This window comes from Salvia splendens, unplaced genomic scaffold (assembly GCF_004379255.2).
Source record: "Salvia splendens isolate huo1 unplaced genomic scaffold, SspV2 ctg917, whole genome shotgun sequence".
NCBI classification, from domain to species: Eukaryota; Viridiplantae; Streptophyta; class Magnoliopsida; order Lamiales; family Lamiaceae; genus Salvia; species Salvia splendens.
In genome coordinates, this window is record NW_024599603.1 from 1 (window position 1) to 14,366 (window position 14,366).

The 14,366-nt window shown below is 41.1% G+C and overlaps 1 protein-coding gene and 1 long non-coding RNA gene across 4 annotated transcripts; one reads left to right on the plus strand and one right to left on the minus strand.

The window, feature by feature from the left end:
- Positions 1-3,507: 3,507 nt before the first annotated feature.
- Positions 3,508-6,054, minus strand: LOC121791802. Of its 2 annotated transcripts, none has more exons than XM_042189628.1 (2): positions 5,851-6,054; positions 3,508-4,278 (listed from the first exon to the last, which is right to left on the minus strand). In XM_042189628.1, the coding sequence occupies exon 2, from the start codon at positions 4,276-4,278 to the stop codon at positions 3,640-3,642; it is 639 nt and encodes a 212-aa protein (XP_042045562.1). In that variant the 5' UTR covers positions 5,851-6,054; the 3' UTR covers positions 3,508-3,639. The 2 variants fall into 2 exon arrangements, 1 of the variants encoding a protein (XP_042045562.1); XR_006048733.1 differs by lacking the exon at positions 3,508-4,278 and adding an exon at positions 5,342-5,377.
- A 231-nt stretch (positions 6,055-6,285) lies between these two features.
- LOC121791799 lies at positions 6,286-7,806 on the plus strand. Of its 2 annotated transcripts, XR_006048731.1 has the most exons (3): positions 6,474-6,867; positions 7,017-7,494; positions 7,593-7,806. It is a non-coding gene; the product is annotated as an uncharacterized LOC121791799 (long non-coding RNA). The 2 variants fall into 2 exon arrangements; XR_006048730.1 differs by having other exon boundaries at positions 6,286-7,494.
- Positions 7,807-14,366: the final 6,560 nt, after the last annotated feature.

The following is a 14,366-nucleotide window of genomic DNA, read 5'->3' on the forward strand; positions in this document are numbered from 1 at the left end:
GTGAAGATTTCACATCGTACCCCGTAGAGGTGATGCCTCCAAATCTTTAGGGCGTGTACAACCGCTGCTAGCTCCAAGTCATGGTTGGAATAGTTTCAACTCATGTGGCCTCAATTGTCGTGATGCGTAGGCAATCACTTTGTTGTTTTGCATCAAACACATCCAAGTCCCACTTTCGAAGCGTCAGTGTAGACCACGTAGCTCATTCCAGGCTCTGGCAGCTAAGATTGGTGCAGTGGTCAGTTTCTCCTTCAAAAGTTGAAAACTTGCCTCACACTCCGGGGTCTCAATGACTTTTACCCCCTTCTTGAGTTGTTGGGTCATTTGGTCTCGCTATCTTGGAGAATCCCTCTATGAACCTTCGGTAATATCCTGCCAAACCCAGGAAGCTTCGAATCTCGTTGGTGTCGAAGGTGCCTTCCATTGTTGTATTGTCGCCTCAACCTTGGCGGGGATCCACTCGGATTCCTTCTGCCGACACGATGTGACCAAGAAAGTGACTTCTTTCAGCCAAAACTCACACTTGCTGAATTTGGCGTATAGCTTCTCGGTCTCAACGTCTCCAAGGTGATTCGCAGATGCTCCTCGTGCTCTTTCTCGTTCTTCGAGTAGACAAGTACGTCATCTATGAAGACCAAGACGAATTTATCCAAGTATGGGTGGAATACTCGGTTCATCAATCCATGAATACCTGCGGGTGCATTTGTCAATCCGAACGGCATTACAACAAGTGACCATATCTTGTGCGAAAAGCGGTCTTTGGTATGTCCTCCCTTCGGACCCTCAATTGGTGGTATCCGGACCTCAAGTCCATTTTGAGAACACACCGGCTCCTCGGAGTTGATCGAATAGGTCGTCTATTCTCGGCAGTGGGTACTTGTTTTTGAGGGTCATTTTGTTCAACTCTCTATAGTCGATACACATCCTCATCGACCCATCCTTCTTCTTGACAAAAAGCACCGGAGCGCCCACGGTGAGACACTGGGTCTAATGAAACCCAGGTCCATAAGCTCTTGAAGTTGTATCTTGAGTTCCTCTAACTCCTTAGGCGCCATTCGGTATGGTGCCTTGGACACGGGTGCCGACCCTGGCTCTAGGTCGATTGTGAACTCCAATTGTCGATCTGGCGGTGGTCCAGGCAAAGCTTCGGGGAAAATGTCTGGAAATTCTCGTACAACGGCAACATCTTCCACTTTCCTTTCTCCTTTCTCCTCTCCTTGTAGATAGACAAGATAAGCAGGACGCCCTTTTCTCACCATCGTACTAGCTTGAAGAGCGGAGATGATAGACGTTCGCCGGTTCATCGAGATTCCATAGTATATGGTGGGTTCCTCCCCCGGGGCTTGCAGAGATATTTGTCTCTCCTTGCAACGAATAGTAGCAAAATTCGCAGCTAACCAATCCATTCCCAAAATTATGTCAATATCCCCCATTGCCATGACTTGTAGGTTGTGAGCGATTAACTTAAGTTCTCCCATAACAATTTCTACGTTCGAGCATGTTCGAGAAACCTCTATTACCCCTCCCACTGGTGAGGACACCATCATCTTATGTTCAGATTTGTAAGCAGGTAAATTTAAGGTGTCCACACATAATTCAGATATGAATGAATGCGATGCGCCCGTATCAAACAACACAACGATAGGAGTGCCAAGGATTTTGCCCATACCTGCCAGGTTTCCCTTCTCGTGACTCCCATGTTCAGTCTTGGGTTGTTTCTGACTCAAGGCATATGCTCTAGCCTGGGAAGGGAGTCTTGGGCGGTAAGGTTGCTGTTGTCGCGGAGGTTGATCGCGATTTCCCCTTGATTCAATTTGCAGTGCCCTTGGCTGCTGGCGGGATCCTTGAGTGTTCTGTCTCGACCCCATTCCCACATTCTTGCTCGGACACTCTCTAGAGAAGTGGCCGTTTCCCCCACAATTAAAGCACTTGGTGGTGTTCTGAATTCTACACTCTCCGAAATGGTACTTGGAGCACACATTGCATTGGGGTGGCTTGGGTCGGAAGTCCCCTCTCTGGTTGGATAAGTTTTGCCCTCCACTATACTGTGGTCGGTTCTGGGTGGGCTGGTACCTCTTGTTGTCATACGGGGTCCCATTCCCCTCCCACTTCCTCTTCTCTCGAGAGTGGTGTGGTGGAGGTAGTGCCAAAGTAGTGTTTTCCTTCATCCTCTCCTTGGGCATAGCTGCCTCAATATCTAGCGCAAGGGCTAACGCTTCCGCGTAGGGGAGTCTTCCACGACTAGCCAACGACATCCTTATCTCATGCCTTAGTCCCTCACGGAACTTTTCAGCCAGCTTCTCGTCAGTATCGACTTGGTCAGGTGCGTACCGGGTCATGTTGTTGAGCGCACGGTCATATTCGGTCACAGTCATGCGCCCTTGGGTCAAATTGTAGAATTCAGATGCCTTTGCCTTCCGGTAGCTCTTGGGCACGTACTTATTATATATTTCTGTCTTGAAGCCTTCCCAAGTCATCCCCGCTGCTTGATCTCGGGGCATTGTCTTCATCCTGGTATCCCACCAGAAGTCAGCAGACTCGGTTAGTTGGTAGGTCACACAACTCAACCGTTCCCTATCATTGCACCCTAGGATTGCAAAAATGCGCTCCAATGCGCGTATCCATGATTCAGCCTGGGCCGGTTCTCCCATTCCATCAAAGACGGGGGTTTTTGCTCTAGAAAAAGCTTCACAGTTTCACGGTCAACCGGAGGTGGAGGAGGTGGTGGCGGAGGGATGGGTTGAGTCACACTCTCTTCCATCGTCTGAGGGGTAGGTTCACGGTTGTTACGTCTTATGTTGCGTCTTGGCGGCATTCTGATTCATTATCACACGAGTTATTATCGCATTTATTCAAAATCCAAGAATAGTCATGTGGCATAGTTGAAAAGTGGGGATCAAGGGACAATTGCATCATAAAGAGCTTTTGCAAAGGTATCAAATACAATTGCACAGAATGATAACAAGAGAGCAATTGCAAAATAGCATAGCAGAAGGTGATTGTAGCAAAAGGCGATTGCTCAACAGGGTATTAAAAGGTAATTGTTTAATAGTGTAACAAAAGACAATTGTACAATGGAATAGCAAAACATGAGAGCACAAATGGGATAGAAAAAGGCAGTTGCACAACAGAATAATACAATTGCATAATAAGACGGCAAAAGGCAATTGTACAATGGAGTAGTCAAAAGATAATTGCACAATAAGGTAGTAAAGGATATTTGCACAATAGTATAACAAAATACAATTGCATAATGGAATAGCAAGGATAATTTCAAATTATGGCAAAAAGCAATTGTACAATCGAGTAGCAAAAGATAGTTGCGCAATAGTACATCAAAGGTAATTGTGCAATATGATAGAAAATGACAATTATAATATAGTATAGCAAGACATCATTGCGTCATAGGCTAGCAAAAGATAATCGCACAAAAAGATAATAAAGGATGGTACCAAATCATTACACAATAGGATAGCAAAAGACAAGAATCTCCCATAGAAATATCAAAATGTTGCCTCGAAGAGGTCTTAGTTCCATCATAACGAAAACAGAAGGTAAAACAACGGGAAAGAGAAATGTCAAGGCCAAGCAAAACAATAGAGTATCAAAACATGGGAAAAGTGTAACAAGACATCATTTCTAATTATCCCCATCCTCATCCCCCTCCTCCTCGGTCTCTCCAACACTCTCTTCATTTGGATCCTCCCCCTCCTCGAGTGGTTCCTCATCCTCGTCTTCTCCTTCGACGTTTAAGAGTGGAGGGGTCATCTCGAGCATCCTATCTACCTCTCTGTCGATTCTTGGAGGAGGCGAGACACGCATTCCAAGTCTCCTTCTCTTAGGAGCACGTGAAACATGTGGCTCCTCGTCGTAGCGATACTTCCGCATGCGGGCTTGACCCGGCGGATAGATATGTGGAGGTGGATTACGTGGCGGTCCGTCGAACGCAGCTGTCATGGCCGGAAGTAGCACCTTTATAAGGCCAACCAAATCCCCCCGCGCGGTGTAATCGGGCGGGCTATACCATATGAAAAACCGAGATGCCTGAGCGGTCCACTCATCCCAAGGAGACGGTAAAGTGTGGATGAGCTTTTGGATCCCCTCGTGATGGGTAGCTCCCCCATATGCATAGGCATTCATCCATTTACTATAAAACTCGGTGACGTAGGACATGAGGAAGAGCTTCCCGTCCCACTCGTAATCTCGGTAGCGCTCAACCGGGTGGTCCCTTTCGCTGGAGTAGCGATTACGCATCGGAGCATAATACCGTTGGGCCATCTAAAAAAAAGAAAAACTCAGCATCAGCACAAGGATCGAAAGAAATAACAGTGTATGGGGTTTCGAATGATGCTGAGAATATGATGGGTGCGTATATATAAATCTCCAACGATGGAGGTGTGATGGTAGCATCATAATAAGAATGAATGGAATTTAATTTCCGAGGCAAAAAGGTTCATTCGTTTTCGCGTTTCGTTAAATCACGATATGTTCCCACACGTCGCTTGCCTTGCGTTAGGCGTTTCGCACCTCCACATTCGACATCATCTCAAAATTTTCATTCATATATGATTTACAATTATGTATAGTAGCATGCTCAAGTTCTTTCACATAGATATTGTCTCATAAGCAATTGAATAATCACCATCGTAAAATACAAGTTCATATCAAGCCAAGATTCCAAAATGTCATATTAACTTCGATTCCCATATAAATACCTTCATTTTCACAAGAGTAATATTCCCATCGAAATTTACAACATCTGTAATTCAATTCAAAAACTCACAAAAATGTTTTTACCTCTTTCTTCATGGTTGGGCGGGGACGAGTTGTGGTGTTGAGCCTTCGATGTTTATCATTTAGCCAACTTACACATGAATAGAGTTTGACTCAAACAAGACTCTTGGGTCCAGAGTGGAAAGAACTGAGGCTCTGATACCAAACTGTCACGACCGCCCTTCTAGGGTATAATAAATGCGGCGATCGCGACAAAACTGACTTAAATACAATTAAAGAAAAAAAGAACTAGGGTTTTATAAAAGGGGTTTGACCAAGGTATTTAACGACAAATAATCAAAAGCAAAGGGCAGAGCGACGCCTTGACAGATAGACTAAATAGAGGAAACAATTATCATCATTTATTTCGAAATAACGAGGGTTCAACGTATTCCAAAACATATCATGTTTTTAGATTCTAAACGAAATCAAAATAGTTTAGAGAATTCAACAATAAGTAAAACGGTTTTCAGCGGAAGCATCCAAGAGAAAAGTGACGTCATGTATGAAGACACAACGACACTCGTAGTCAAAAATATATATATAAATGTTTAATTCTTCATTTAATTTGCTCAACACCGCCAACCGCTCGTCGCCGCTCAACCTGCACATAAGGAAAACACATGCAGGGCTGAGTACTAAAAATAATACTCAATGGGCTCATGCCGAAATCATTTTCAATAAAGAGTTTTATTTATCATGCCATACGAGAGTAACCATCGGGTTTTAGCTTTTAGAAAGGCCGAGGCACTAAAATCATTTCTCATTGTAAAAGTCGACTGCAGTCATTTTCCCATAGACGTTAGCCATATCTGCCAATACATGACAAGGAATGCGGCCGCAAACCAGGTCACTAGACCGGCCAGCCCGTACGCTAGCACACGATCTACCATAGGTGTACACTAATCCAAGTAGGGTTTGCGGCCCTACGAGGACCCGAATTCGATTTAAATAATAATGGCTTCAAGCCATATCAGATAGGCACGTTAAAAATCAAACAAGGCATGATAAACACGATTTCATTTTCAATGATAAAAAAACATTTAGGACATCGTCCTTATTTAAAAGAAAGCCCACCTCAAAGCGCTTAAGTCTCAACTATATCCTTTCCCTTGGAATCAAGTTTCGCACGCAAGATATCACCTTTAAATATTGGAAATAGCACATATATCAACATGAGAGGTCAAGCAAAAGCTAAGATGCATGCATCCTAAAGCTTCAATTATTCTACCGATATGATTATGAATTTTTCCCAATTAAATCTTGATCTTTTCAATTAATTTCGCCCGCTCACGTCCCAACAAGTTTTTATTTATTTATTAACACTACCCAACGATTAAACACCATGTAGTCTAATAAAAGAGTCAGTATATATCAAGCCCAAGAGATTTAAAAGGAGCCAGACCACTGCCTTAAAAGAATCGGCCCAAACTAATTAAGCACACTCATTCAACAAACGAAAGAAAGATAGTTTAATTTACACAAATGAAAAAAAATACTCCCGTCCCAGACTACACGTACAGTCTTCCTTCCATTTTCTTTTGTTCAACACAGATGGCCCCCCTTTTTTTTTTAAAACTATCATTCACAAATGAAATAAAATAATTGAAACTTATCCCCTTTTACTAACTATTATGCCTACACGTACCTACCACCTGTTCCATTAAAAAAAGGCATGCTTTAGATTAAAAATAATGTTAAAAGGAGAGTACGTATTTTTTCTTAAGAAAGAAACAAGAGAAGAGAGCACAAATCTCCTTCCAAAACTCGTCGCCTCTCTCTTCCGCAAGTTCTCAACCAAGAACATCCCAGATTTTATTTTTTTTTTTTTAATTTGCAACACTGGATCTGAAGATTACAGAAGCACCCACCAATTAACTCTCTATCTCTCCCTCGACTTCTCTTACAAGGAGACAAAACAAGATCCCCAAATTTGTCAAGCAGGATCGCGTCGTGGTTCGCCCGCTTCGTCACCGCTCAGGTGTGGTCCATATCGAGCAGTTGTTGGTCGGTTCCAATTCGCCACTCCGCGTACACCACCGTCGTCGCTCGGCGTCACTGTTCCGGCAGCCCCGATTCCTCCCGATTAGCCCCGTAAGATAAGTTCTCAAATTTTAATTAAGTTGATTGTTTTAATTCGGTTCTCGAGTTTCGATTGACGCAATAAGCGATATGCTCGATGTTTGGAGAATTAATAGAGAGGGTGAGGTTTATACCTTCGCTGAACAAATCGGCTTTGGCAGGAGATCGAAGCTTCAGGTTTCCCCCTTTCCGGATTTGGTTCCAAATTTCTGTCAAGAAAAGGTTCTGGTGTGAAATCACCCTACGAAGAAAACAAGGGGAGACCGTGAAAAGAAGGACTACCGTGTTGAAATTAGGATTTGGTTGGGAAAGGATGAGCTCCTTCTTCCTACTGCTACCTCTGCTGCCTGAGGAAATCTTGAGGTGCAAAGTGAGAATGAGTGACTGCGAATTTGTGTGAGGAAAAGGGTTTAGGGTATGGGTATTAATATACCGTGTATCGAGAATCATTTCTGGTGATTGATTTCACTTTGATTGTGGTCACAAATTAGGAAAGATTTTGCAGAGGGGAAGCGATTATGGAGCGTGGGAGGGGAACGTAGAATAGGTAATTGATTCTCAAAATAAAAGCAATTAAAGGTGATTGGGGTTTATTTTTGGTGCGGATTGAGGATTGGTAAAAACGCAAATGTGCTGAAGGTATATTTGCCTTTCATTGTGTGTATTTGATTGCTCAATCAATTTGGGATTAATTGCTTTGACTGAATTTTACAATTTGAAAGGATGTTTCCTTGCAGAAAGGAGGATTCAACGTGAAGGGGGAGGAGAAGGGTTCTGATGTCGGATCGAAGAATTTAGAGTATTGGGCTCAAGGCCCTTTTAAAATTTTATTTAAATAGTGTAGCCCACAATTCATTCTTTATTAGATTGGGCTTGTATCAATTATTTAATTCTATCATATGTGTTGGAATTTAGTCTAATAAATAATCCTCAAGGAAAGGATTTAATTAATTTCACATTGTGATTTTACCATCACCAAATTCGAGCTTGTAAAATAATCATCAATTATTTGGAAACAAATAATTTCATCCCAGATCAATTATTCAAAATAACCACGTCACATATTCAACGAAGTTGACTAAGTCAACCCGCAATCATAACCTCGAACCAAAAAAAAATTAGGTCACCAAGGAACTCGCATAACAAATTTTCACTCGCCATTTAATTCATGACATTAAAAGAAACAAAAGAAATCGTCTTAGGGTTCGAAAATTAGGGTTTAAAAAGGTGGGACGTTACAATATTACTTCACTCTTGTTCACAAAACACATCACTCTTATTATGAATTTACTTCACTCTTGTTCACAAAACACGTCACTCTTATTATGAATTTGCTTCACTCTTGTTCACAAAACACATCACTCTTATTATGATTTTACTTCACTCTTGTTCACAAAACACGTCACTCTTATTATGATTTTACTTCACTCTTGTTCACAAAACACGTCACTCTTATTATGATTTTACTTCACTCTTGTTCACAAAACACATCACTCTTATTATGAATTTACTTCACTCTTGTTCACAAAACACGTCACTCTTGTTATGATATTACTTCACTCTTGTTCACAAAACACGTCACTCTTATTATGATATTACTTCACTCTTGTTCACAAAACACGTCACTCTTATTATGATTTTACTTCACTCTTGTTCACAAAACACGTCACTCTTATTATGATTTTACTTCACTCTTGTTCACAAAACACGTCACTCTTATTATGATATTACTTCACTCTTGTTCACAAAACACACCACTCTTATTATGAATTTACTTCACTCTTGTTCACAAAACACGTCACTCTTATTATGATTTTGCTTCACTCTTGTTCACAAAACACATCACTCTTATTATGATTTTGCTTCACTCTTGTTCACAAAACAAATCACTCTTAGCATTATTTTACTTCACTCTTAACATGATTTATAACACATCACAATTACTTTAGCAACGTCATTAGTTATTCAGCTTCTTATTTGTAAATAGTTACTAATGTTAACCAATTTTTTCCCATTTCAATAAAAATAAATTGACCAACAATAACACATAAAATACATCAAAATATAAATACAATATAGATGAGTTCCTTTATTATCTTATAAAATGTTCAAGCCAATAAAATGACGAACAACAAAGCAACTATATGAAACCGATTCAAAATTATAAATAATTATAAAACACCTACACTCATTAATATACAAAATTCATGCATACATAAACCTCTCCACACACTCACACACACACACACAAAACTTCGAGAGAGACGAAATGGCTGAAACCGCCGCCGCAGCGGCGCGCTTCCCCTCAATTGAGAAATGCGACGTCTCCAGCTAGAACCGCCACTCAATCGAGGCGGATCTCGACGGAACGCTCCTGATCTCCCGCTCCTCCTTCCCTTACTTCATGCTCATGGCGATCGAGGTCGGCAGCCTCCTCCGCGGCCTCATCCTCCTACTCGCCTTCCCACTCATCGTCGTCGCCTACGTCTCCAGATCCGACACACCTTCGTTCAGCTCCACCACGCCCAACAGCGTGCTCCCCTCCATCTCCATGTTTGTAATTTTGTCTGTGAAGTGACAATTATACCCCCGCCTTGTTATTGTGGAGTAAATTTGTGATTGAGAGAACTAATATCTCATTAAATTCGAAAATTAATACTAGCCCTTGATTTTTTTTGATCTTGTGGCTATTATTTGTTCTCTAGTTATTTGGTTAAGAGGTGTTTGCCATAGATCACTACCCTATATATATATATATATTGTATCCCCTCGGCCTTGCCTCCCTCACCACCACGTATCATTGCAAATTAGTGAGTTAAAGAGTGAGAGAGACTGAGACTAGAAGGAGGAATCAGAGTAGTGCAAAGAAGGTAACCTCCACCCTTTTCTCTCCAACTCAAACATGAACCATGTCATTAGAGTCACACCTTAAACTAAGAATCACCACATGTTAGATTTCAAGAGCATTATCAACCTTCACAATAGAGTGTTCAAAAGGGCAGCATGCTTGGTTACATATGTTAGTAGCTTGAAACTACAAGTAATGCATTTAGCCAACAAGTTCATCCATGTAGAGACACTAGAATTTAAAGGCAGCATGCCACTGCTATTCATCGAAATTAGTAGTTAGCAAATACATATAAGAAAGAAACCTCATATTTACACAAGCTTCCTCCAAATAATGTCGAATCATCCCCTCATCCCCTACAAACGACAAATCAACTTATAACTCTAAACATAAGTTCTTTTGTAAATCTGCCACATGCTCGACTCTCCAAAAATCTAGGAATACCAATCATAATCGTCTAGTGGGGTAAAATTGAAAACTTATCTTTGAAGCCGAAGGGCTGCTCCGACGAACCATCGCGGCGGCAGCCGTACGGGCTCTACGGTACAACAACCGGCGACGGCGAGGGAGGGGCTACTGCAGGGCACCGGCAGCGGCGAGGCCGCTACCTGCGCATCACATCTATGGCAGAGGAGCTAGGTGTCACCGGAGGGGGGGGAGTTGTACACGCTGCTGCGGTCGACAGCGGTTAATCGAGGAGCGACGTCGTGCAGTGGAAAAGGCGACACCTTCGTCCCATCGGTAACTCCGCCGCGAGAGGAAGAGGAGCGCCGCCGCATCTGCACGATTAGGCCCTGCCTTTTCTGTTCCGAAGAGGAGAGGGCGAGAGATCGATGCACGTTGGCGTCGATTCGTTGGAGACGGTGGCACGCCCCGTGGGGCGCGACGAAGGTGGCTGCCGGGGTGCCGACGGGAGGAAAGGGAGGGGTAGACGATCTAGGGTTTGAAATTAATTTGGAAATTAGGGAAGAAATGAGGTGAAAAGAGTGAGAGAGTAAGCCTGATGGATGGGAGTATAGTATGAGATTGGGCCTTTTTTTAAAAATATGAATTGGGCCACTGAAAATAATTAATTTGGGCCTGGTTTTAATTTCCTTTGGACCACCAATTTTAATTCTTTTGGGCCACTAATATTAACCCTTGGATCTTTGACTTCTAATTCTTGTGGACCATAACATATGTTAGTCATTGTAGAATTTAGCCAACAACTAATTAAATTGGACCTTACAAATTTAATCCCATCTTATATTTAATCCAAGAGAATTAAATTTGAGAATGGACTAATGATAAATTAAATCATAGAACGGACCACCAAATAAAAGATACAAGCATGACTAAAAGTCTAATTTAGTCGATAGGCTTTCCTAATGTTTTGCCAATTAAATGATGGGTAGCCGCTGTTTAATTTCACGACATTTAAAGGTAAAATTTCCGGAATTTAACTGATGCTCGAATAATTCGGTAAATTTCCAAATAAATTAAATCACTTGATGTAATTAATACTTAAGGATTTTATGGATTTAGGAAAAAGAAAATGAAAATGATCACACGCTTAAGAATGCATGCAAGCTAAATAAATAGTTCTGTAAGTCTAATTTAATTACACTTATTGTTATAAAGGGGCGTCGTCGCACGTCAAGTGAGACCAAGTCGAGGGACGTTCAATTGAGAGATTAAGCAAAACGAGGTGGGTATTCTTTCAAAACGTGATTTTAATATGAATATGTGAATCTTTTCTAAATATGTTTGTCTTGCCAAGTTTTGCTTTTACGATTACCTATCTGCTTGGCTATGCCAATCATGTTAAATCGAATTCGGGTCCCAGTAGGGCCGCAAACCCTACTCGGACTAGTGTGCACATATGGGGATCGACGTGGAATGTGGCCACATTCCCGGTTCACATACGTTCAGATATGGTATTTATGTTTATGTGATTGCGCAATCAAATTTATGAAATGAAAAGAGTTTAGCGACTAGGGGCCCTTTTAAATAAAAACCCCGTGTTCACTCAACTATGACTGACAAATTAAATAGAACTGCTTTTTGGCACTGTGCTCACTGAGTATGCCAAGTACTCAGCCCTGCATGTTTCTTTTCTAACGTGCAGGTTGAACGTGATTGATGCGACGGAGGTGTTGGGAAGAGATCATTAATAAGTAGTTAGGTAGGCCAAAGTAGTATGTCCTCATACATACTATTTTGTCTTGGAACCTTCCGCTGCATTTAAATTTTGTTCTACGAACTCATGAACTTGGCCTTGTACTCTGAATATGACTTGACTCTACCCATTTGCCTTCGAGACTATTCACTCAAGTTAATTATTCCCTTATGATGAGTTCGTGATTGATGAAATTATTTTAGTTACGAAATAGCTACGCTCACTAGTACTAGGTAGTTGTGGTCGTGACATTCAATGAGGAGAGAAGAGAGATAGATTTAATTCTAAATACTATAAAAAGTAGATATTTTGAATGAGACAAACTAAAAAGGAAATATGAACATCTCACTCTTGAATGAGACACAGAGATTACTTCATTTCCCTATGACTTATATGAACAAAATTACTTCAGTTTTCTCCCATTTGGCTTGAGTTTGTCTATGAATTTTATGTTTGATTGTTATTTGTGTTATTAATATAGCATTAGGTAAAGAATTGCTTAGTTTTTAATTAATCATAAGTGAGTTGCTTTGGAGAAAATTATCGAGGATTAATGTGATTATTTTAAAGAATATCCAAGGTCCCAAAAAATGGTTCTCTTTTCCTAATAATTTCGCAAATCTTCTTCCTCCCTTCACTCTTTTCCTTTTACTTTCACTTTTTGTGGATGAACCTTTTTTATTTTTTGGTTGTCGGTTAGTCGGACTAAGAAATCCGAAAAAATATTTCAAGGCTCGATTTTGTAACGGAGAAGTCGTGTTCACATCAAAATTGTAATAGATGTTCTTTACCCACATGTGTTTGAATTGTAACCATGAATGTTTCCAGGAAGTGTTCATTAATTAATAAAATAAATTGAAGTGATATATAGTGAAGTAAATTCTCTGGTACATGCAGGTATACGTTATAATCATGTCGGTGAAATAAGATACTCCATTAATGCAATGCAGTTGAGACATACCAAAAGGGGCCTCTTTCCATTGCAATTAGACATGCCCAACCGCCGAACCGGAACCGGCGCAATATTCCCGAACCGGAACCGGCGCAATTCGGTTCACGGTCCGGTTCAGGTTCAAGATATTTCGAACCGGAACCGTCACCGAACCGGCGGTTCGGGACGGTTCGGAACCGGCGGTTAACCGTGGAACCGCCGGTTCCGGTGCTTAAATCGAGGCAGAGGGATGGGGGCCGGTGCTGATCTTCCAAACCGGTCGGAACCGCCGGTTTTTCGGCGGTTAACCGGCGGTTAACCGGAAAAACCGGCGGTTAACCGCCGGTTTAGTGGCTTTCGAGGCGGTGCGGAGCACGAGGCGACAATGGAGCAGCTTTCAAGGTAAGAGAACTACGTGGGCTTTGATTCCTCAATAAAATTGTGGATACGTAGGCACCTCAACTTAAATTTGAAAAGTTTAACTTCGAAAGTTTAAGTTGAGCTCAAGCCCTTTTCAAATTTTTTTTTTCCCCCCTATTTCATAGATCATTCAGGATGCGGCTAAGTTGTACTTGAAGATCATTAAAATATATTCCCCATTTGATAAATATCAAATGCGGAATATATTTTAATGATCTTCAAGTACAACTTAGCCGCATCCTGAATGATCTATGAAATTTTTTCTCGGAATCAACCTTTTTTTCTTGCAAAATGTTGCCCATTTTCTAAGCAAACACATATCAGCACGCTATATACACTGATACACATTGCTGCATTTCTAATAGGGGCAATTTGATCTTCCAAAGCAATCAATGCATCTCGAACACACATAGTCAGAACATTATTCAAGCATCTAGCATGGAAAAAATCAGAACAAACTATCTATTAGTACTAATTTTTTCCATGCTAGATGCTTGAATAATATTCTGACTATGTGTGTTCGAGATGCATTGATTGCTTTGGAATATCAAATTGCCCCTATTAGAAATGCAGCAATGTGTATATAGCGTGCTGATATGTGTTTGCTTAGAAAATGGGCAACATTTTGCAAGAAAAAAGGGTTGATCCCAAGGTAAGAGAACTACGTGGGCTTTGATTCCTCAATAAAATTGTGGATACGTAGGCAACTCAACTTAAATTTGAAAAGTTTAACTTTGAAAGTTTAAGTTGATCTCAAGCCCTTTTCAATTTTTCCTTTTTCCCCCCATTCATTTTTTTTTTAATTTACCTTCCGAGTCCGACGAGGCGACGAGTCGACGACACTTGTAAATTATATTACATTGTTGTATGTTGTTGTATTGTATACTTATGTATTGTAAATTGTAATGTATCGTTGTCCGTTACAACTCAAAATCAATAAAATTTATTTCATTTTCTCCTTATTCGTCTTATTTGTGCTTGAATTATGCATTGTCTTGTTCCGATTTGTTGTATAAAGCCAAATTTCAAATTTAAAAAAAAAATTAATAATTGAACCGGCGAAACCGCCGGTTCAAAAATCGGAACCGCCAAAACCGCCGGAAAACCGGCGGTTCCGAACCGGAACCGGAACCGCCCGGTTTTCGAACCGGAAC

Coding starts and splice junctions, on each gene's coding strand:
- LOC121791802 (XM_042189628.1), bottom strand. CDS start 4,278: ATGGCCCAACGGTATTATGCTCCGATGCGTAATCGCTACTCCAGCGAA.